We start from the raw sequence: 22,075 nt of genomic DNA on the forward strand, positions 1-22,075 counted from the left end.
TTTGAGTTGTTATTTTGGAGAATTCATTTATTGCACGGCAGGAAATATGTACAACCGATAAAAAAACATTTGTCCAGGCTATTGTTAATTGCCATTCACAATTGTCTTTTGTGTGGAACATTAAAAATAATCATGAAATAAGTTGCAACTGGGAAATGTTTGAGTTTTCAAGGTTTAGGTTTTATTAAGCACGCTGTTGCTTTGACCGTGCATTTGAAGAGGATTATTATTATTTTTTGCAAGGTCAACCCTCTGTGGCTGTTTTCCTGCTAATATTATTCAGACAGAAAAGGGAACTTTGGCTGTGAACATAACGCTCGAGACAATAACTGTTGAGACAACAATTAAGCTTCTGTTCCTCTTGTGGTGACCCTTGAGTAAGCTACGACAATGATCAGGTAAGGAATGGTTTGTAAGCGTACACAACAGCATTAATGAACAGAATGAAACTTTCACAAAGCTGGCAAGTGCCAAAATCCAGAACTAAAAGGATGGAATAATCTGGCAATATCTGAAAAAGTTTGCTCCTGACTTAGATAGAGACTATTCCAATTAATTACTATGAGGTTATAGAGGAAAAGGTAGGACACAAATGTAAAACAGTAAGTAGCCCTTTAAACCATGTCTCTCTCTGCCAATCATCCCCCCCTCTCTCTATCAATTATCTATCTATCTATCTATCTATCTATCTATCTATCTATCTATCTATCTATCTATCTAGCCATCTATCATCTTCTCTTTCAATCAATTAAACATCCATCTGGCTACCCATGTATTCTATCTCCCATCCGTCTATCATTTTCTCTTTCAATCAGCCATCCAGCCATCCACTATAATTTATCATCCTTTTATCAATTCCATCTATTACTCAATTAGCCATCTATTCTGTCATCTATTTATCTGTCTACCATGTTCTTTCTCTCTCTGTCTACCCTCTCATGCAATTAAACATCCGTTCGCCCATCTACGTGTTCATTTATCATTTATCTTAATTAATTAGCCCTCCACTCACTCATCTATACCCATCCTCAATTAGCATCCATCCATCCATCTTTCATCTGTCCGTCCATCAATTCATTTATGCACCCTATCATCCCTCCACCCATCTGTTCAATCCCTCTCTTTCTCCCCCTCTATGTATATATTAATTTCCAGTTTAGCTTTTATTTGTGTACAAAAATATATTATCACGAAAACGTTTAAAAGTTAATATAGAATTTCCAATCTTTTCGTAAAAGGCCCTTTTAAATTAATGTTAAGCTACAGGGTTTTTTTTTTTTAAAAAAAAAAGCTTGAGCTCTTGTGTTATTTTTGATTCAGTCTGCAGATAGGAAAAAAAATCACAATTACAATGCTTTAAACACGTTAAGAGGCAATTGCTGGAAAATTTTCCGAGAAAAGAAGGATTCGCGTGTCTCTTCCCATCAGATGGTAGGTTGCCGGAATAAATTCCATCCCATCCTTTTGAAGGCGGGCTTGGGGTCAAAACAGAGTGTTTCACATACCTGTACAAAGATCAGATGGAATAAATGTTACTCTGATGTTTGCGTAGTATAAATGCTCTTTCAAGATACGTTTGCAATGTCATTGAAATGATGAGACAGGCTTTGAACACTGAATGAAATAAATCAGAGCTAAAGGCACTAACCTCATAAAGGTAGCCCTCCGTTCATTTAGTGACCATTGGGAGTTGCCACAGCAATGAAAAAAGTAACTTATGAATTACTGTTCTCACTTACAGCCCCCACGGTCACGTGAGCAAAATTTAGAGGCTTAGAAACTGGCATGTACTTACGACGGTTTCAAAGTCTCAGAGTCCCAGCTGGCGACTTTAATCTGACCCACAAAGTCAATGGGGGAAAAAAAACAGATTCACTAACTAACTTCACGGCTGCAGTGATTCCCTTAACAAATGCAACAGGAAAGGTTGTAAAATAGGGCAAAAATTGCTTAAGAACTGTCTCGCTTAATGGCGGAAATTTGAGCCTCTGTTGTGGTTGTCACCTGAGGACAACCCGTATTCAGATTCTCACTGGAAGCGTCCAGGTCAAACATCAATTCAACCTTAATGCATGTATCTCCCTGCATGTAAGAAGTCTAAATATGTTCCTGTGTTCAGGTACAGCAGTGGTTCTCAACCTTTTTAATCCTGCGACCCCCAACTGGTCGTAAGTCGAGGACTACTCAACCGGTTGTAAGTCGAGGACTACTCAACTGGTGCAGCAGCATCGTTTGCAGAATGGGACTTTTGGCGGGCTCAGCAGGACAGAGACAGCCTGGACAATTCCTATTGGCTTTGGAAAGCCAATAGAATTAGACTCTATTCAAGAGAGTCTATTCGATTGGCTTTCAAAAGCCAACAGAATAAAAGGGAGAAGCACAGCTAAGGAAAAGGGGGGGAAAATGGTGGACTGCATTGTTTGGCAACCCCCGTGAAATGATCGTTCGACCCCAAATGGGGTCCCGACCCACAGGTTGAGAACCACTGAGGTACAGTGTTCAAGGTACATTTGTACAAGGGATCTAGTTGTCATCGTGACTTTTTTTGACATTGTCCTGGTGGATCTCCTTTGTGTACAGGGACATGGCTGTTCATTGTCGATGGAGGTTCTCCATCAGTCAGGTCCTGGTTGTCCCAAAGGTGCTTTTTCAGGAGGCAACTGGACCTTTCTTGTTTTCGTTTGAAGACGTTTCGCTTCTCATCCCAGAAGCTTCTTCAGCTCTGACTGGATGGCGGGGAATGGAAGGATTTATACTCCTTGCAGATGGCTGGTCATTTGCCTTCTTTCAAAGAGTCGTTGAGGCCACTTGGAGGCAATATCTGTGTCCCTTGGGTCACCTAAGTGGTGCAATGGGTAGGGAGCCTTCCTGGATCTGCTATGAAAGGACAGTGCTGTAGAGTGGAGATAGTTTGAGAGAGGGGTCCAAGAGGCCATCTAGCTCAAAATTGAACCGCCCTCTCTCAACAGAGGGGGAGGGATACAACATCACCTATCTATTTCCAGTCTACAACGCAGTCCTTTCAGCAGTTCCAAGAAGGCTCCACGCCCATTTGCACCACTCAGGTGACCCTGAGGACATAGATAAGCCTCCAAACGGCCTCAACGACTCTCTGAAAGAAGGCAAATGACCAGCTGTCTGCAAGGAGTATAAATCCTTCCATTCCCCCACCAGCCAGTCAGAGCTGAAGAAGCTTCTGGGATGAGAAGAGAAACGTCTTCCAAGAAAAACGAGAAAATCCAGTTGTCTCCAGAAAAAGCACCTTGGTGATATCTGTTCATTGTTTCCTGGGCAGGAATGTAGTGTTGTCTCCTTTGGTCCTTGCCCAGGTATCTGCTGGGAATCCAGGTTGATTACTTACCTGCCAAAACTCTATCAAGATCTGCAATAAAATCTTCCAGTTCTTTGGTGTCTCCAAGTTTTGCTGGAAAGGAAAAAACAAACATGAGGAATGTCTACGCCAAAGAAATGTTGGCTTCGTGGTTACTTTCCTGAGAGACTCTGTACTTTTTTGTAACATGGTAAAATGAAGAATAATATTGGGGGCCCTTTTTTGTAAAATGGTAAAATGAAGAATAATATTAATAATAATGTGTGTGTGTGTGTGTGTGTGTGTGTGTGTGTGTGTGTAGGTCTTTGGTTATTCAGGTTTTCTCCCGCGTAAAATTGGAAGGGTCTTGGCCACGTTTCGACCAAGTCCCATTCGTCATCTTCAGGCTGCTGTTTTCAGCTTCATGCTTCAAGGAAGCACGAAGCTGAAAACACCAGCCTGAAGATGACGAATGGGACTTCGTCGAAACGTCGCCAGGACACTTCCAATTTTACGCGGGAGAAAACCCGAATGACCAAAGACCTACATACAAACACCCGCGAAAACCTCAGAAAACATATATATATATATATATATATATATATATATATATATATATATATATATATATATATATCCAACGGATGAAAAGGATGGTCAGCAAAATGGATATTAGCTGACTCAGCCCCTTAATTTGTAACACAAGAGCCAGTGATTCCAGCAAAATTGTCCTTCAATCCTCTGCTATTTCTGCTTTTTTTTTTTTCCTGTCTAAAGAGTCTTCATCTGGCCAACTTCATTTTGTAGAAATCTACAATAGCTCCTCAATAGTGTGATACTAGCAAAGCTCCGAGTTAAATGTTTTGAACTGCCATCATGTGAGAGATAGCTTGGACCGTGGAGATCCTCTCTAGTCATGTCCACACCCCTGCTCAGGCAGGAGACTCTGTACCATTTCGGATAAATGGCTGTCCAATCTCTTCTTAAAAACTTCCAGTGTTGGAGCATTCACCGCTTCTGGAGGCAGGTTGTTCCACTGGTTAGTTGTTCCAACTGTCAGAAAATTTCTCCTTAGTTCTAGCTTGCTTCTTTCCTTGATGAGTTTCCATCCGTTGCTTCTTGTCCTGCCTTCAGGTGCTTTGGAAAATAGCTTGGCTCTCTCTTCTTTGGGGCAGCCCCTGAGATATTGGAACACCGCTATCATGTCCCCCCTCGTCCTTCTCGTCATTAAACTAGACCTACCCAATTTCTGCAACCGTTCTTCATATGTTCCAGACTTTCGTCTCCTAATCATCTTTGCTGCTCTTCTCTGCACTCTATAGCTAATGCTCATAGACATTCAGTGTCTTAATCCAGACTAAGAATCAAATCCAGACTTTCCTAACAGCCAATGGAACTGAGCAAAACTTTCCAAGAATTACATTCCTGGACAGTTCAATGGAGCAAGTACAGATAATCCTTGACTAATAGGCCATTCATTCAGGGAATGCAGTATTGCAGGCTAATTCTGGCAATTGTCAGTAGTTCGATTCTCATCGGCTCATGGTTGACTTCCATCTTTCCGAGGTCAGTAAAATGAGGACTCAGATTGTTGGGGACAAATAATGCTGACTGTAAAGCGCTGTAAAAACATTCTGAAGCGGCATACAAGTCTAAGTCAGGGGTCTTCAAACTTAGGCCTTTTATCTCTTATGGACTTCAACTCCCAGAATTCCTCAGACGCATGCAGGCTGAGGAATTCTGGGAGTTGAAGTCCACAAGTCATAAAAGGCCCAAGTTTGAAGACCCCTGCATTGTGTGATGTTATAAGGTAGAAGAGCAGGTTGGGGCCAAAGCACAGCTGGCTGGGGAATTCTGGGAGTTGAAGTTCACACCTCTTAAAATGGCTGAGGCTAAGAAACATCGGTTTAGCTCTTTCTGAGTTAGCATTATTTTCCCCTCACATTATGTCAGGGGTCTTCAAACTTGGCCCTTTTATGACTTGTGGACTTCAACTCCCAGAATTCTGGGAGGAATTCTGGGATTTGAAGTCCACAAGTCATAAAAGGGCCCAGTTTGAAGTCCCATGTCTTAAATCTAACAAACAAAATGGAGGCTGGCTGAGGAATTCTGGGAGATGAAGTCCAAAGTCATCAAAGGGCCAAGTTTGAAGATCCCTGGTCTACGTGCCCTTGCTCTTCAATGACCACTCAAAGCTACCACAGCATATGAAAAAAAAGTGACCAGTTGTCACACTTAGAATCGTTGCAGCATGCCAACATGGCCACATTTGGGCAATCGTGGTTTTCCTGCTGGAGAATTTTTTTGTTTTTTAAATGAGCCTTCAAACCCTACCTTTTCGAGACACTATCGTGGGAGAAGACACCGATGGAGTGGACGGCGTAGAGGAATGTAATTTTTCGTCGCTAAAGCTGAGGCTGTGTCCACACAGCGAATCTGCACCTGGAACAAAGTGGTCGACTAGAATTAGAAAACAGATGATAATAATAACAACAACAAAAACATTAAAAATAACAATAACAACAACAATAATAATAATAACAAAAACGATATCTGTAATACTATCAAATATCCACATCTGCCTACCCCAGGTCGTGGGTAAGGACTCGATAGGTAGACAAAATGCCAAATCCAGTCTGAACATCTGGCTGACTGTGCGATGATCCATAATAATAATAATAATAAAGTTGGAAGGGACCTTGGAGGTCATCTAGTCCAAACCCCTGCTCAGGCTGGAAACTCTATACCATTTCAGACAAAAAGCTGTCCGATCTCTTCTTAAAAACTTCCAGTGCTGGAGCATTCACAACTTCTGGTGGCAAGCTGTTCCACTGGTTAATTGTTCTAACTTTCAGAAAATTTCTCCTTAGTTCTCGGTTGCTTCTCCCCTTGATGAGTTTCCATCCATTGCTTCTTGTCCTGCCTTCAGGCGCTTTGGAGAAGAGCTTGACTGCCTCTTCTTTGGGGCAGCCCCTGAGATATTGGAACACTGCTGCCATGTCACCCCTCGTCAATCAAGTGTTTGAAATTTCTATCACCGGATAGTTCCTGATTTTATTTCTTAAAAAAGAGGAGACTTGGAGCCGGAGGGCGGGGAGGGGGTCTCCTGAAGCCTCCACAGCTAGCTTAGTAGACCAGTTATCCATATTAAAATCACCAGTTTTAAATATGTGCCAAAGCAGCGTTCACATATAGGCCACCGTTCTTTCCATTGCTTAAGCGTGTTTGTTTGTTTGTGGTGGTTTATTTGTTGCTCCCATCCTCAAAAGGCTTTGGACAAGTCTGGTGGGCTTCCCTTCACCAGAAGTGTCCATGTTGGAGGCTAGATAAGGCCGTTGTTGAGGATGCTTTAATTTCAGCTCTTGCAGTGGGATTCGGTGGTTAAAGAGGCCTTTTCCAATTTTCTGAGTCTGCGATTGCAGTCTCTTCGGGCTGAGGCAAAACCTACTTAATGAAGGGTTTGGAATCGGAAAAAGATGGATGCTTGCCTTGGCCACTGAAATAATTTACGGTTAGCTCCAGTTATTTCTGTTCCGGAGTTCAGCCAAAAAAACCCTCAAGAGCTCCACTTAAATATAGGCCAAGGTCCTAAGCAGCAGTTAACCGCTGCTACGAAACCACGTTTGGAAAAAAACAGAAAGCGAAAGAGATAATCGGGTCTTCTTTTTACATGTTCTTTCCCTGGACACACCCTCACCGGTGCAAAGTGGTGTGATAGGGGACCGAATCCTGCCATTAGCAGCTCCCAATGTTCAGCCTCTGATGGATGGGACCACCAAGTCTTCAGCTCAGGAAAGGTGGGCCTTCTCTGTCGTTAGCTCCCTCTGCACCAGGTAGGAGGGCTCCGACGGGCAAAAGAGCATTTTGCTCCCGAAAATATGCAGAGCTGGATTGTATATAAGCAGTTTAATTGTCAGCCCTTTGGGGCAGGACAAAGCAGGAGCCCTACTTTGTAGTTGTAGGGTACCGTGAAAGAATTGGGATCCTGGCCAGTTTCAATCAAAATGGAGCAACCTTGAGTTCCTTCTTTCCTTCCTTCCTTCCTTCCTTCCTTCCTTCCTTCCTCCCTCCCTCCCTCCCTCCCTCCCTTTCTTCTATTTTTCCCTTCCTTCTCCCTCCCCCCTTCCTTCCTTCCATTCTTTGGTCCATCTTCCTTCCTTCCTTCCTTCCTTCCTTCCTTCCTTCCTTCCTTCCTTCCTTCCTTCCTTCCTTCCTTCCTTCCTTCCTTCTTTCCTCCCTTCCTTCTCCTTCCTCCCTTTCTTCTCTTTTTGATCTTTCCTTCCTTCCTCCTTCCTTTCTTCCTCCCTCCCCCCTCCCCCTCCCACACTTTCTTCTCTTTCCTGTCTTTTCTTTTTCCTTCCTCCTTCCTTTCTTCCTCTCTCCTCCCTCCCCCTCCCCCTCCCACACTTTCTTCTCTTTCCTGTCTTTTCTTTCCTTCCTTCCTTCCTTCCCTCCTTCCTCCCTCCCTCTTTCCCTCCCTTTCTTCTCTTTTTGGTCTTTCCTTCTTCCTTCCTTCCTTCCTCCCTCTCCCCTCCCCCACTGTCTTCTCTTTCCGGTCTTTTCCTTCCTTCCTTCCTCCCTCCCTCCCTCCCTCCCTCCCTCCCTTCTCTTTTTGGTCTTTCCTTCCTCCCTCCCTCCCTCCCTCCCTCCCTCTCTTTCTTCTCTTTTCGGTCTTTTCCTTCCTTCCTTCCTTCCTTCCTTCCTTCCTTCCTTCCTTCCTTCCTTCCTTCCTTCCTTCCTTCCTTCCGTCCCTTCCTTCCTTCCTTCCTCGGGGTTAAACGGCTGTTTCCATCACCACTCTTGAAATACTACTTCTCCTTGTTCCTCTACTATACAAACCAATTAATTATGTTCTAGCTGTTTCCTCCAGCGACTACAGACAAATCTTTGTGCAGCAACCTGGCGGTCATTTGACTTCTTTCCTTATTTAACGCAAGCACGAAATTAGAACGTTAGCTGCTTTATTTGGCCTTTTCATAGACGTTTCCCGTTGGTCAGGAGGAGAAACTCCCCCCCAATTCTTTCTCCATCCGTGAAAAGCTGCTGAGCTAGGAAAGTCTTCCTCGGTGGGAAGGCTCACGCTTGTATCTGCACTAAAAGGTCCCTAGCAATCTCCTTCGTTCCCTAAAAGGGAGCTTGTTTTGCACTAGGCGGTTAAGCAGAATAAAGGCTGCAGGCACCACATGAGTTCACTCATTTCATATGGGCCAAAGATGAGGCCTTCCCTCTTCCTTTACAAGAGTGGTTCTCAACCTTTTTAATGCCGCGACCCCCAACCGGTCATAAGTCGAGGACTACTCAACTGGTGCAGCACCGTTTGCAGAATGGGACTTTTGGTGGGCTCAGCAGGGCAGAGACAGCCTGGACAATTCCTATTGGCTTTTGAAAGCCAATAGAATTAGACTCTATTCAAGAGAGTCTATTCTATTGGCTTTCAAAAGCCAATAGAATAAAAGGGAGTAGCACAGCTAAGGAAAAGGGGAAAAAAATGGCGGACTGCGTTGTTTGGTGACCCCCGTGAAATGGTCGTTCAACCCCAAATGGGGTCCCGACCCACAGGTTGAGAACCACTGCATTACAAAGAGTGAACGTTCGAAGTCTTGGCTGCAGGACTTTACAGCTCAGGAGGAACAGATCCTCTCCAGTGTTAAAAGGAGGCACAGTCACCACTCATAACACCAGATAAGTTGTTGACACTCTAGAACAGGGCTTTTCAACCAGTGGGAGAGGTACCACCTGTGGTACATGGGCACTGGCAGGTGGGACGCGACCATCCTAGAAAAGTGGTAGTGGGGGAGAGGAATGAGCTGAACCGGTGGCAGCACCGCACAAGCCTGAGTGAGAGATGGCTGGAGCTGCAGGGCTGTCAGGGCTCAGCGGAAGCGCCAGGATCAGTGCCGCTTTCCAGCTGATCGGCGCTTCTTTGGGGCTGTCAGGGCTCAGCGGAAGCGCCAGGATCAGCACCAGGCTCCAGCTGGAGCTCAGCACTGATCCTGATGCTTCTGCTGAGCACTGAAGAAGCACCAATCAGCTGGAAAGCAGCACTGATCCTGGCGCTTCCGCTGAGCCCAAAAGAAGCGCCGATCAGGTGGAATGTTGCAGCCTCTCCAGGGTCTTGTGATTTACATTCAGATGCGTGGCAACTGATTCATATTTATGATGGTCACAGTGTCCCAGGATCATGTGAAGTGACCAAAACCTGCTGCAACCACCCAGCAGACGGGGGGGGGGGATAAAAACCAAACACCCCCCCCCACCTCCGCTGCCAATCCCCAACAGAAATGCTCACAACAAAGAAAACCTCGGACAGGAGGAAGCGCGCCACCGGGTGGGCAGGAAGGTGTCTTGCTTGGCTGTGGCTTGGGGGGCACTTTTTTCAGTGCCACTGTAACTTCGAACAGTCACTAAGCAAACTGTTGTAAGTCAAGGACTACTTGTACTTATCACTTTTTTTTTGGTCATCAAGTTTTTGACACCTCGCTAGGCGACTGGTGGTACTCAGATATTGCCATATACTAAAAGTGGTACAATGGGTGAAAAGGTTGAAAATCCCTGGAATAGATGATCCCGTATTGCCATATACTAAAAGTGGTACAATGAGTGAAAAGGTTGAAAACCTCTGGACTAGATGATCCTGTGCCACCTTCCAGTTCCATCATGTGGCTTCTGTGATCCATTTTGAAGGTAACGAAACAAAACAGCAGAAAACAGGAACACAGATCCGAGAGGGCGTGTTTCCTATTTTTTTCAGAGGGATAGTAACGAGGCCAAAGGATCTTCTATGAAGATCCGTCTACGTTGCTTCCGAAATCGTCAGCATGATTTTGAGTGGCTGTAGTAGACCTTCTTTAAATTTGCCTAAAAGGCGACACAGTGAAACTCTGTAACACACTGGAATAAACCGGTTGAGATTTTTAAAGATCGAGTGGTTTGCGAGAGCCATCATTTAGATCCCACAGTCCGTGTAATTCTATTATTGTAGGCATCCAGGCTACCACACAATTCAGTTTGGGGGCTAATTCTATCACTAAAGCCCAGAGACGCTTTGCCAACTATGCTTCGTTCTTGATTTATTACATATCTCGTTTGTTTTATGCCTGAAAAAAAGAGTGGGACCATTTCAAAGAGCGAACTCTTTCCCACGGTGTCTTTTGCAAAAAATAAAAATGAAAAAAAAGGAACCTACGAAATAAAAAAACAGAAGGAAATGAACAACAATTCACAATTTCATCTTTGAACCACGTACTACCTCCCAACACCATCATATCTCATTTGACGGTCAAAGTCACGAAAATATTAAAGCAGCTTAAATCAACCTAAATTCCTTCCTCACAGACTTTTCAACAAAGATTTAGTGCTCGCCACGAAGTTCCCGAAGAAAAAAGTGGAAGAACTGCCTAATTTGTCTTCTTATTAGCCTGATTTATCTGCTGATAGATTTTTTGTTAATCCTCCTCTAAGCCTTGGCATTGACCCATGATTGTGAGACACCATCAGCAAATAGAGACCCACCATTGCTTTGACACCATGAAAATATACTGCATACACTCAAAAAGTTAAAAAAAAAAGGTTTAAAGGAATCCTCGGGAGAATAAAAGCTAAAACCCCCGCTGATTTATAGACACTTGTTTAATCTTAAAGTAAAGTCCTCTCCCTCTGCTTCTGACACAAGGCCAACATGAGGGAAAACTTACTCCTTAGAGAAAAGAACTCCATACACGCAGTGGTGGGATTCAGATATGTGAACAACCGATTCTCTGCGTGGATGCCACTTCCGGAAGTCCATTCTGGGCAACACAAAATTGGCTACCGGTTCTGCCAAAGTGGTGCGAACCGACTGAATCCTACCACAGGAAGGAAGGAAGGAAGGAAGGAAGGAAGGAAGGAAGGAAGGAAGGAAGGAAGGAAGGAAGGAAGGAAGGAAGGAAGGAGTGTTGGGATTCAAATATGTGAACAACCGGTTTTCTGCATGGATGCCACTTCCGGAAGTCCATTCTGGGCAACAAAAAATTGGCTAGCATTCTGCCGAAGTGGTGCGAACCGGCTGAATCCTACCACAGGAAGGAAGGAAGGAAGGAAGGAAGGAAGGAAGGAAGGAAGGAAGGAAGGAAGGAAGGAAGGAAGGAAGGAAGGAAGGAAGGAAGGAAAAGACCCAAAAGAGAAGAAAGCGAGGAGTGGTGGGATTCAAATATGTGAACAACTGGTTCTCTGCGTGGATGCCACTTCCGGAAATCCAGCTGAACCCCACCCCTACACAAACGTCTGTCTTACACATGGTTCTCACAACACACCTGCTTCATCAGCAGCACAGCACACAACAAGGGCTCCAGAACGGTGCAGGAAGTCCTCAACAATTCATTTAGTGACTGTTTGAAGTTACAAGGGGCACTAAAAAAGCGACTGACAACCGTTTTTCACACTCAGGACCGTTGCCACATCCCCACGGGTCACGGGATGAACATTCGACCGCTTGTCAACTGTCTCGTATTTAGGAACAGTTGCGGCGTCCCGCGGGGTCGCATGATCCCTTTTTGCGACCTTCCATCAAGGGGGGGGGAAGCTGGAGTCACTTCACAACTGTGTCACTGACTTATCCACTGCAGCGACTCGCTTAGCAACAGAAATTTTGGGCTGAATTCTTGTCGAGGGTTACCTTATTTAACGTAGACAGGGGAGGTTCTCAAACAGGCGTTATAGCCTTCGGGGACTACCTGGATGTCCCCTCTGGACGGCACAGCAGAAGAAACTGAACAGACACGAGAGATTGCGTGATGGCAGTGATTGACAGGACCGCACTGTTCCAATATTTGAGGAAGGGGGTCCACCTGTTCCCCAAAGCCCCTGAAGACAGGAGAAGAAGCAACGGATGGGAAAGGAACCAAAGAGAGAAGCAACCTGGAATGAAGGAGGAATTTCCTGACTGTGAGAACAATCGATCGGTGGAACAGCTTGCCACCAGAAATTGTGGGTGCTCCAACACCGGAGGTTTTGAAGAAGAGACGGGACAGGCATTTGTCTGAAATGGTGTAGAGCAGCGGTTCTCAACCTGTGGGTCGGGACCCCATTTGGGGTCGAACGACCATTTCACGGGGGTCGCCAAACAACGCAGTCTGCCATTTTTTCCCCCTTTTCCTTAGCTGTGCTACTCCCTTTTATTCTATTGGCTTTTGAAAGCCAATAGATCAGACTCTCTTGAATAGACAAAAGCCAACAGGAATTGTCCAGGCTGTCTCTGCCCTGCTGAGCCCGCCAAAAGTCCCATTCTGCAAACGGTGCTGCTGCACCAGTTGAGTAGTCCTCGACTTACGACCGGTTGAGTAGTCCTCGACTTACGACTGGTTGGGGAGGGTCGCAGCATTAAAAAGGTTGAGAACCACTGGTGTAGGGTCTCCTGCCTGAGCAGGGGGCTGGACTAGAAGACCTCCAAGGTCCCTTCCAGCTCTTGTATGATTCTGTTGTTTTGCCTCACATTTCCTCCACGGCAGCCTGCTGTTGATTCTATCCTGGTCTGATCTACTAGCAGGGGGGGGGGAAAGATAATAAGCCACAGGCTTGCTGAGGATTTTGCCGTGGTGGGTTTAATCAAGAAGCTGGTGTGAATTTGCCAGCAGTCGGAGGAAATTAAAAGGGGAGGATGCGTGTTCTTCCTTCAATAAAAGTTGTTTACAGACAAAATGTCCCCCAGCAGCCGCAGATGAGTTTTCGCAGCCCGCCTCCTCCCAGCCCGGTTGTTCCCACACTGACATTTTGCAAAAAAAAAATAAAAAACGTTGCCAAGGAAACTGGGCAACCTCGTGAATTGGTACTACCAACTCTCTCCAGATGTGGGAGGGAAAGGGACTCGGATGCCAAGGATGTGGAAGAACTGATGCCCAGCTGCAGATCTGGGGCAGAGCGTGGCTAAATGTCCGCGGAGAGCAAAAAAACCCCCCTGACTTGAGTTATGATTTTGGTAGCATAAAAGAGCCTTTTATTCCAAGAAAAAAAAAGCTCAGAGGATTCCTATTTTTCCCGCCTCTCGGCTTTCACTACAAAAGCTGCCGTTTGTAAGAGGGTGGGTGGGAAGGCCGTCTTGCCATTTTTCCATGCTGGGAAGCCAAATTCGACAAAGCAGCTGAAGCTCAGCGGCCTGGCTGTATAAGCAATTGGAACGTTGGACCTGGGAGGTCATCTAGTCCAACCCCCTGCTCAAGCAGGACAACCTCCACCGTTTCAGACAAAGGACGGTCCAGTCTCTTCTTAAAAACCTCCAGTGTTGGAGCACCCACAACTTCTAAATGTATCACACCCTTTAACACAGTGTTTCTCAACCTTGACCATTTTAAGGCATGTGGACTTCAACTCCCAGAATTCCACAGCCAGCAATGCTGGCTGTGGAATTCTGGGAGTTGAAATCCACATGCCTTAAAATGGTCAAGATTGAGAAACACTGCGTAACAGAATGACAGAGCTGGGAGGGACCTTGGAGGTCTTCTAGTCCAGCCCTGCTTAAGCAGGAGACCTCTTAGAGACCATTTCAGACAGGGATGAGCAATGGCCATATCTAATCGAGGAGAGAAGCAACCTAGAACTAAGGAGAAACTTCCTGACAGTTAGAACAATTAATCAGTGGAACCACCTGCCTCCAGAAGCTGTGGATGCTCCAACACTGGAAGTTTTTAAGAAGAGACTGGACAGTCATTTGTCCAGAAAGGTATAGGGTTTCCTGCCTGAGCAGGGGGTTGGACTAGATGACCTCCAAAGTCCCTTCCAACTTTATTATTATTATTAAGTATATACTTTGTTTATCAATCTTTTCTGGCATAATACCTAATAAAAAAAAGTTCAGGTTTAAAATCTACATGTTTTCCCAACACCTTTTCTAGCCAAGTATGTATTTTTTTTTCCCCAGTACCTCTTTGCTTTAACACATGTCCACCATACATGACGATAGGTACCTGACTTATGTTTTTACATTTCCAACATTCTTAGATTTATTTAAAAATGCATTATGGTGGGCCAGTTATTGGCAAGCAATACACCATCTTTGTAAGGTTCACTCATCCCTAAATGATCAACTGCAACATGTATGTGTTTTGGGGCTTTGCCATGATAGCAGTTTTCCAGTATTTGAGAGGTTGTCAGAAATACTTTGGAGAATAGGTTGAAACTATTCTCCAAAGCCCCAGAAGGCAAGAAAAGAAACAACGGGTGGAAGCTCATCAAGGAGAGAAGCAACCTGGCATTAAGGAGAAACTTCCTGACAGGGAGGACAATTAACCAGTGGAACTTTTTAAATTATTATTATTATTATTATTATTATTATTATTATTATTATTATTGTTGTTGTTGTTGTTGTTGTTGTTGTTGTTGTTGTTGTTGTTATAATATAAGCAATTTGAGCATTTCTTTTTCTTCCAAATGGATGTGAAAACACAGGCTAGCTACTCTCAGCTCCACGACGGTCTTCCAGTTCTAGACACTCTGCAAATTATTCGGTCTCCGTAGCAGGACTCCTCGGACCACCGACGGTCAGCCACAAGGCAGTTCACCCCCGCCTGCTTGGATGCAACAGCCCATGCCTCTTCACATCAGGGGATTAGTGGCTGAGCCTGATCTGCCTAAGAGATTAGGAGTCAAGTGGCTGCATGAAGTTTCACAATTCGGAGATCCAGATCAGAGAGAAGGGGGTGCCATTACTGACCCCTCTCATAAGCCGTCCGAAAAGTGCACGGAGAAAAATACGTGGATAAATCTCTAAACCATAAGAAGGCTAGAGAGCCATCAATCAGAATCATGCTGGAAGGGACCTTGGAGATCTTCTAGTCCAACCTCCTGGTCAAGCAGGAGACCCTAGACCAGGGGTAGGCAACCTTGGCTCTTTTATGACTGGTGGACTTCAACTCCCAGAATTCCTGAGCCAGCATAGCTCAGCTTGGAAACCTCTCCCTTTCCCCTCAGCATGGCTGGCTCAGGAATTCTGGGAGTTGAAGTCCATCAGTCATAAAAGAGCCAAGGTTGCCTACCCCTGGTATAGGGTATATATGGTATAGGACAGGGGTAGGCAACCTTGGCTCTTTTATGACTTATGGACTTCAACTCCCAGAATTCCTGAGCCAGCATGGGGGAACTATGGCCCCCTCATCTTGTGAACTTCAACTCCCATAATTCCTGAGCCAGCATGGGGGAACTATGGCCCCTTCATGACTCGTGGACTTCAACTCCCAGAATTCCTGAGCCAGCATGGGGGAACTATGGCCCCTTCATGACTCGTGGACTTCAACTCCCAGAATTCCTCAGCCAGCATGGAGGAACTATGGCCCCCGTCATGACTCATGGACTTCAACTCCCAGAATTCCTGAGCCAGCATGGGGAAACTATAGCCCCTTCATGACTCATGGACTTCAACTCCCAGAATTCCTGAGCCAGCATGGGGAAACTATGGCCCCTTCATGACTCGTGGACTTCAACTCCCAGAATTCCTCAGCCAGCATGGGGGAACTATGGCCCCTTCATGACTCGTGGACTTCAACTCCCAGAATTCCTGAGCCAGCATGGGGGAACTATGGCCCCTTCATGACTCGTGGACTTCAACTCCCAGAATTCCTCAGCCAGCATGGGGGAACTATGGCCCCTTCATGACTCATGGACTTCAACTCCCAGAATTCCTGAGCCAGCATGGGGAAAATAGCCCCTTCATGACTCATGGACTTCAACTCCCAGAATTCCTGAGCCAGCATGGGGAAACTATGGCCCCTTCATGACTCGTGGACTTCAACTCCCAGAATTCCTCAGCCAGCATGGGGGAACTATGGCCCCCGTCATGACTCATGGACTTCAACTCCCAGAATTCCTGAGCCAGCATGGCTCAGCTTGGAAACCTCTCCCTTTCCCCTCAGCATGGCTGGCTCAGGAATTCTGGGAGTTGAAGTCCACGAGTCATAAACGAGCCAAGGTTGCCTAGCCCTGCCCTCTACCATTACAGACAAGTGGCTGTCCAATCACTTCTTGGAAACCTCCAGTGATGGAGGACCCACGACAAAAGTCAGATTTGAAGGTCTGAAATTTATCACTCTATCAATGTCAGAAGAAGCGTCTCTCTCCGACGTCTGTGCAAAAAACGTAAATCGGATGAAAAGACCGTTTTACAGTTCAAAAGTCCCCTGCAGGACCACAAAGTCAGTTCACGCTAGAAAATGCAGCCAGTCACTCGACAAACTCATCCTTCTGAAGCACACAAGATTTCACGGCTCAGATCCTAAAACCAGCACAAGATACAAGCACGAGAAAAACATTCCTGTCCATGAGCACCCTGGGCACTTACGCGCAGGGAGCTGGCAGGTAGAAAAATTTAAAAAAAAAACCAAACACATTCCTTTTCTGAAACCGAGCTGTATAAACAATCAACCTGATCAAGACCATCTGGGGTAGCCTCAGGGGAAAAAAAACGACTTAGTAAACTCTTAGCAGCGGTGAAACAAGCCATTATACCCCGAACCAGGTTCAAATTGCTGAGTTGCAATCGCAAAATGTGCTCCAATTAGGGAGGGGGTATGTGGAGAAGAGAGAGATTTAGGAGGGGGAAATCAAACAGGCAGAGGCAAAATAAATGGCAAATCAATAAATAAAAGTTAGTAAACAAACAGAGGCAAGGGAAGGCAGCCCACAAGCCGAAATGAGAGCTTACGGCCCAAAATTTCTGTTGCTAAGTAAAACAGTTGTTAAGTGGGTTTTGCCCCACGTCACAACTTTTCTTGTCAATCCCCTGCAGTTGTTAACAGCACGGTCATTAAAGCGAAACCGGCTTCCCCCGTTGACTTTGCTTGGCAGAAGGTCGCAAAAGGAGATCACGTGCAACCGTCATAAATACGAGTCAATTGCCAAATGGCAGAATTTTGATCACGTGACCGTGGGGATGCTGCTGCAATGGGCGTAAGTGTGAAAAACGGTCATAAGTCACCTTTTTTCAGTGCCCTTCTAACTCTGAAGGGCCACTAAATGAACCGTTGTATGTCAAGGACCGCCTATGTCATCAAATGATCTCTTTCGAGCATTTCTGTGTGTGTGTGTGTTCAGCTGCAGAATATATGAAATGGGTGCAGCAGCAAACACGGGAAAGGGATTTTAAAAAAAAACCCACAGACAGTGATTAACCAGTTATTAATAATAATAATAAAAACCCAGTTAATATTAGACAACGGCTTGTCTAAAAGGGAATAGGGTTTCCTGTCTGAGCAGGGGGTTGGACTAGAAGATCTCCAAAGTCCCTTTCAACTCTTCTCTTCTCTTCTCTTCTCTTCTCTTCTCTTCTTTCTCTATTCTATTCTAATTTCTATTCTATTCTATCTCTATTCTATTCTATTCTAATTTCTATTTTATTCATTCTCTATTCTAATTTCTATTCTATTCTATTCTTTATTCTATTCTATTCTATTCTATTCTAATTTCTATTCTATTCTTTCTCCTATTTTATTCTATTCATTCTCTATTCTAATTTCTATTCTATTCTAATTTCTATTCTATTCTATTCTAATTTCTATTCTATTCTTTCTCTATTCTATTCTATTCATTCTCTATTCTAATTTCTATTCTATTCTATTCTAATTTCTCTTCTATTCTTTCTCTATTCTATTCTATTCTATTCTATTCTAATTTCTGTTCTATTCTATTCTAATTTCTATTCTATTCTAATTTCTATTCTATTCTATTCTATTCTATTCTAATTTCTATTCTAATTTCTATTCTATTCTATTCTATTCTAATTTCTATTCTATTCTACATTTTATTCTATTCTTGATTGGACATGCATGATCAAAACCCCGCCCTTTTATGGGTGGAGCAATGCATATTAAAAAGGGGCGGTCCTTCATCCATGTTACTGAGACCGCCATCTTTCCCCCCCCTCTAATTCCCGCCCCCCCATCCCATAATACAGTACTATAATAGATTACGGTCCTAACTGAGGTTGTAATTTGTGGACTACGTACGCCAGAAATCATTTTGGATGCTTGGTTAGGTCAGCATAAGATTAAGGGACGCCGTGGAGAGGGAAAGATAGGAAAGGAGACGAAAGGGCCTTACTCTCGGAGTCGCTGATGCTGGTGCTGCTCCGCCTCTTCATCTTCTCCAGATGTTCCTCGTATTGGAAGTGTCGCTCCTTCACGGAGGAGGAGAAGTCCTCCATCACCGCATCAAACTCACCCAGAACCTCCGCCAGTTCTCCACCATCTTCTGACAAATCTGCCAAAGCAGAAGACAGAAGCGTTTCATCCTAGCACTGGCCTACAGCTAATATCAGAATAACAGCTGGAAGGGAACCTTGGAGGTCTTCTAGTCCAACCCCCTGCTCAAGCAGGAGACCCTATAACAGTGGTGGCGAACCTATGGCACGGGTGCCAGAGGTGGCACGCAGAGCCCTCTCTGTGGGCACGGGCACCATCGCACCAGTCCTAGGCCTTCAGCTGGGTTTTATAAAACCTTTTCACTTTAGGCCTCCGCCGCCATGTGGAAAAAAAAAAAGGTTCAATCAATCAGTCAATTTCAACTTCTCACGGGAAAAAAAAAGATCTTGCAAAGTTGGAATTGATTGATTGAACTTTTTAGTCCCACCCAGTCTGCCATTACCACCGCAGCCACACCCAGCCAATAGGCCATGCCCAGCCAATGGGCCACACCCACCCAACACCTGACAATGCATAAATGGGTTTTGGGTTGCAGTTTGGGCACTCGGGTCTCTAAAACAATGGTTCTCAACCTTTTTAATGCCGCAACCCCTAACCGGTCGTAAGTCGAGGACTACTCAACCAGTCGTAAGTCGAGGACTACTCAACTGGTGCAGCACCATTTGCAGAATGGGACTTTTGGCGGGCTCAGCAGGGCAGAGACATCCTGGACAATTCCTATTGGCTTTTGAAAGCCAATAGAATTAGACTCTATTCAAGAGAGTCTATTCTATTGGCTTTCAAAAGCCAATAGAATAAAAGGGAGTAGCACAGCTAAGGAAAAGGGGAAAAAATGGCGGACTGCGTTGTTTGGCGACCCCCGTGAAATGGTCGTTCGACCCCAAATGGGGTCCCGACACACAGGTTGAGAACCACTGCTCTAAAAGGTTCACCATCCCTGCCTTATAACCATTCTGGACAGGGGGCTGTCCAATCTCTTCCGAGAAACCCCCCCAGTGTTGGAGCACCCACAACTTCTGAAGGCGAGATTCTCAAGTCATCCAGGTCCACGGTTGTCCCAAAAGTGCTTTTTTCCATGAGGCAACTGGACTTCTTTGTTTTTCTTTGAAGACGTTTCGCTTACCATCCCAGACGCTTCTTCAGCTCTGACTGGATGGTGGGGAGAATGGCAGGATTTATACTCCTTGCAGACAGCTGGTCATTTGCCTCCTTTTAGAGAGTCATTGAGGCCACCTGGAGGTTTACCTGTGTCCTCATTGGACTGTCTTGTTTTGCTTTGAAGACATTTCGCTTCTCATCCCAGAAACTTCTTCAGCTCTAACCGGATGGTGGGGAATGGAAGGATTGATACTCCTTGCAGACAGCTGGTCATTTGCCTTCTTTTAGAGAGTCGTTGAGGCCACTTGGAGGTTGACCTGTGTCCTTGGCGGTCACCTGAGTGGTACAAATGGCTGTGGAGCCTTCTTGGCTACAGGATGTGTCCCTTCACTGTTGGAGACAAGCGGAGGCTGTTGGAGATGTGTCTGTGTGGTCTGCATCTCCATCTGAAGCGCAAATGGTTCCCGGAGTCCACAACGTTTTCTGGAAATTTCTACTCCGGCACCCTTCGAAGGGGGTTCATCCCGAAGTGCACGGCTAAATGTCTACGGAGATTCTGAGTCCTCCAGGACCTGGTTGTCCCAAAGGTGCTTTTTCCGGAGCAAACGTCCGAGCGATGTTCTCCGTGGCTGTATGTTCACATGAGCCGAACACCTGAGACCAAGACCCAGTTGGCTGCCTCCCTACAAGCCTGCTCAGATGCAACTAGGTGTGCCTCAAGCACTCAGGTGTGACCACACAGCCAAGATCTAAGGCTAGGAAGCCCCTTCTCAGCCTCCAATGGAACAATCTGCCTCGAGAAGCTGTGAATGCTCCAACACTGGAGGTTTTTAAGAAGAAACTGGACAGCCATTTGTCTGAAATGGTATAGGGTTTCCTGCCTGAGCAGGGGGTTGGACTAGATGACCTCCAAGGTCCCTTCCAACTTTATTATTATTATTATGGATCCTCGCACAGTCAGCCAGATGTTCAGACTGGATTTGGCATTTTGTCTAACTATTGAGTCCTTATCCAGGACCTGGGATAGGCAGATGTGGATGTTTGATGGTATTACAGGTATCATCGCAGGATGGAAGCAGTTCCTACTAAGGCTGTCTTTTGCAATTGACTAATAGCGAATTTGTCAATGCCAATGGTGTTCAAGTGGTGCTCCAGTTGTTTTGGGATTGCACCCAAGGAGCCTATGACTATTGGTACTACCCTTGCTTGCTTTTGCCACAGTCTTTCTATTTCTATTTGTAGGACTTTGTATTTTGTTATCTTCTGCAATGGCTAAGAGCAGGAAAATTGAAGAAAGAGACTGAGGGACTAACTCTGGCTGCACAAGACCAAGCCTTAAGGACAAATGCATATAAAGTCAAAATTGAGAAGACAGCAACAGTTGTTGTTGTTGTTGTTGTTGTTGTTATTGTTATTATTATTATTATTATTAAAGACTAGGACAATGGGCAAAGTCAAGCCTTGGGCTAGTAGTGGGTGGTTCAAGGCACTGGGGGGGGGGGCGGAGGAGACCCCAAAAACCCTGCAGACTTCAGATGAAGCTCCTGGTGGGCAAGTTTCTCCTGCGTCGCCCCCTTGGAAGGGCCCCCCCCCCGTCACATCCCACGTGGAACCGGCCGGGAAGGCGTCGAACTGGCTTCCCACCGGCCGCCAACTCGGGTCAGCGTTCACGTGTCCAGTTTCTTAAAGGGTGGGGGGCTGAGCGTCTCGTGGGAATGGAGCCTAAAGGCTCCCGCCCGGCTTCCTTGGGCCACTCCTTCTTCCCCTTCCGATGGAGGGGGACGGAGGGAAGCCAAGAATGGGGGGGGGGAATTGGAGAAGTCCGGGGGTCCCGACCCCGCCTCGCCTGGGAGCCCAGCCGGAGGGAGGCGCGGAGGGCGCGGCACCCGGATTAGAAGGAGAGTCGACCGGGCGGGATCGCCAACCCCGCGCCCGCGCGCCCTTCCCCGGCAGCGGCAGCGGCAGCAGCAGCAGCAGCGGCGGAACCCTCCCGGTCCCCAGGCATTCACACACACACACACACACGCACACACACACACCGACTCACCTTGGGCTCCGGGGGGCTTCTGCGCTTGGAGAGGCTTCATGGCCCCGGCGGTCGAGCTGGAGAGCCGGCAGAGAGGAGGCGAGGGCGCGGCGCTGCCGTCCGGTGCCAGCATCAGCCGCTGGCGAGGAGGAGGAGGAGGAGGAGGAAAGGGGAGGGGAAGGGAGGAGGAGCAGGAGCAGGAGCAGGAGCAGGAGGGAAGGGGAAGAGGAAGGGGGGAGGAGGAAGAAGAAAGGGGAAGGGGAGGAGGAGGAGGAGGAAGAAAGGGGAGGAAAAGGAGGAGGAGGAGGAAAGAGGAAGGGGAGGAGGAGGGGGAGGAGGAAAGGGGAAGGGAGAAGAAGAAAGGGGAGGAGGAGGAAGAAAGGGGGAGGGGAGGAGGAAGAAAGAGAAAGGGAGGAGGAAAGGGGAAGGGAAGAAGGAGAGGCAGAGGAGGAGGAAGAAAGGGGGAGGGGAGGAGGAGGA

General features: G+C 46.2%; 1 protein-coding gene across 1 annotated transcript; it reads right to left on the minus strand.

Annotated features, from left to right (window-relative positions):
• Positions 1–21,837, minus strand: RGCC (regulator of cell cycle). Its single transcript, XM_039358580.1, has 5 exons — positions 21,617–21,837; positions 18,371–18,529; positions 5,645–5,752; positions 3,362–3,424; positions 1–1,505 (listed from the first exon to the last, which is right to left on the minus strand). The coding sequence occupies exons 1-5, from the start codon at positions 21,726–21,728 to the stop codon at positions 1,498–1,500; spliced, it is 450 nt and encodes a 149-aa protein (XP_039214514.1). The 5' UTR covers positions 21,729–21,837; the 3' UTR covers positions 1–1,497.
• Between the last annotated feature and the right edge of the window lie 238 nt (positions 21,838–22,075).

This window comes from Crotalus tigris, unplaced genomic scaffold, assembly GCF_016545835.1.
Source record: "Crotalus tigris isolate CLP2741 ecotype Arizona unplaced genomic scaffold, ASM1654583v1 scf7180000019031.1477733, whole genome shotgun sequence".
In the NCBI taxonomy this organism is placed as follows: Eukaryota; Metazoa; Chordata; class Lepidosauria; order Squamata; family Viperidae; genus Crotalus; species Crotalus tigris.

What these genes read in the sequence shown, in the direction of transcription:
- RGCC (XM_039358580.1), bottom strand. Translation starts at nt 21,728, where the DNA reads ATGCTGGCACCGGACGGCAGCGCCGCGCCCTCGCCTCCTCTCTGCCGG. An exon ending in GAAGCCCCCCGGAGCCCAAG is followed by an intron (nt 18,530 to 21,616) that starts GTGAGTCGGTGT and finishes CTGCTTTGGCAG; the next exon opens with ATTTGTCAGAAGATGGTGGA. An exon ending in CAGCATCAGCGACTCCGAGA is followed by an intron (nt 5,753 to 18,370) that starts GTAAGGCCCTTT and finishes ACTTTGTTCCAG; the next exon opens with GTGCAGATTCGCTGTGTGGA.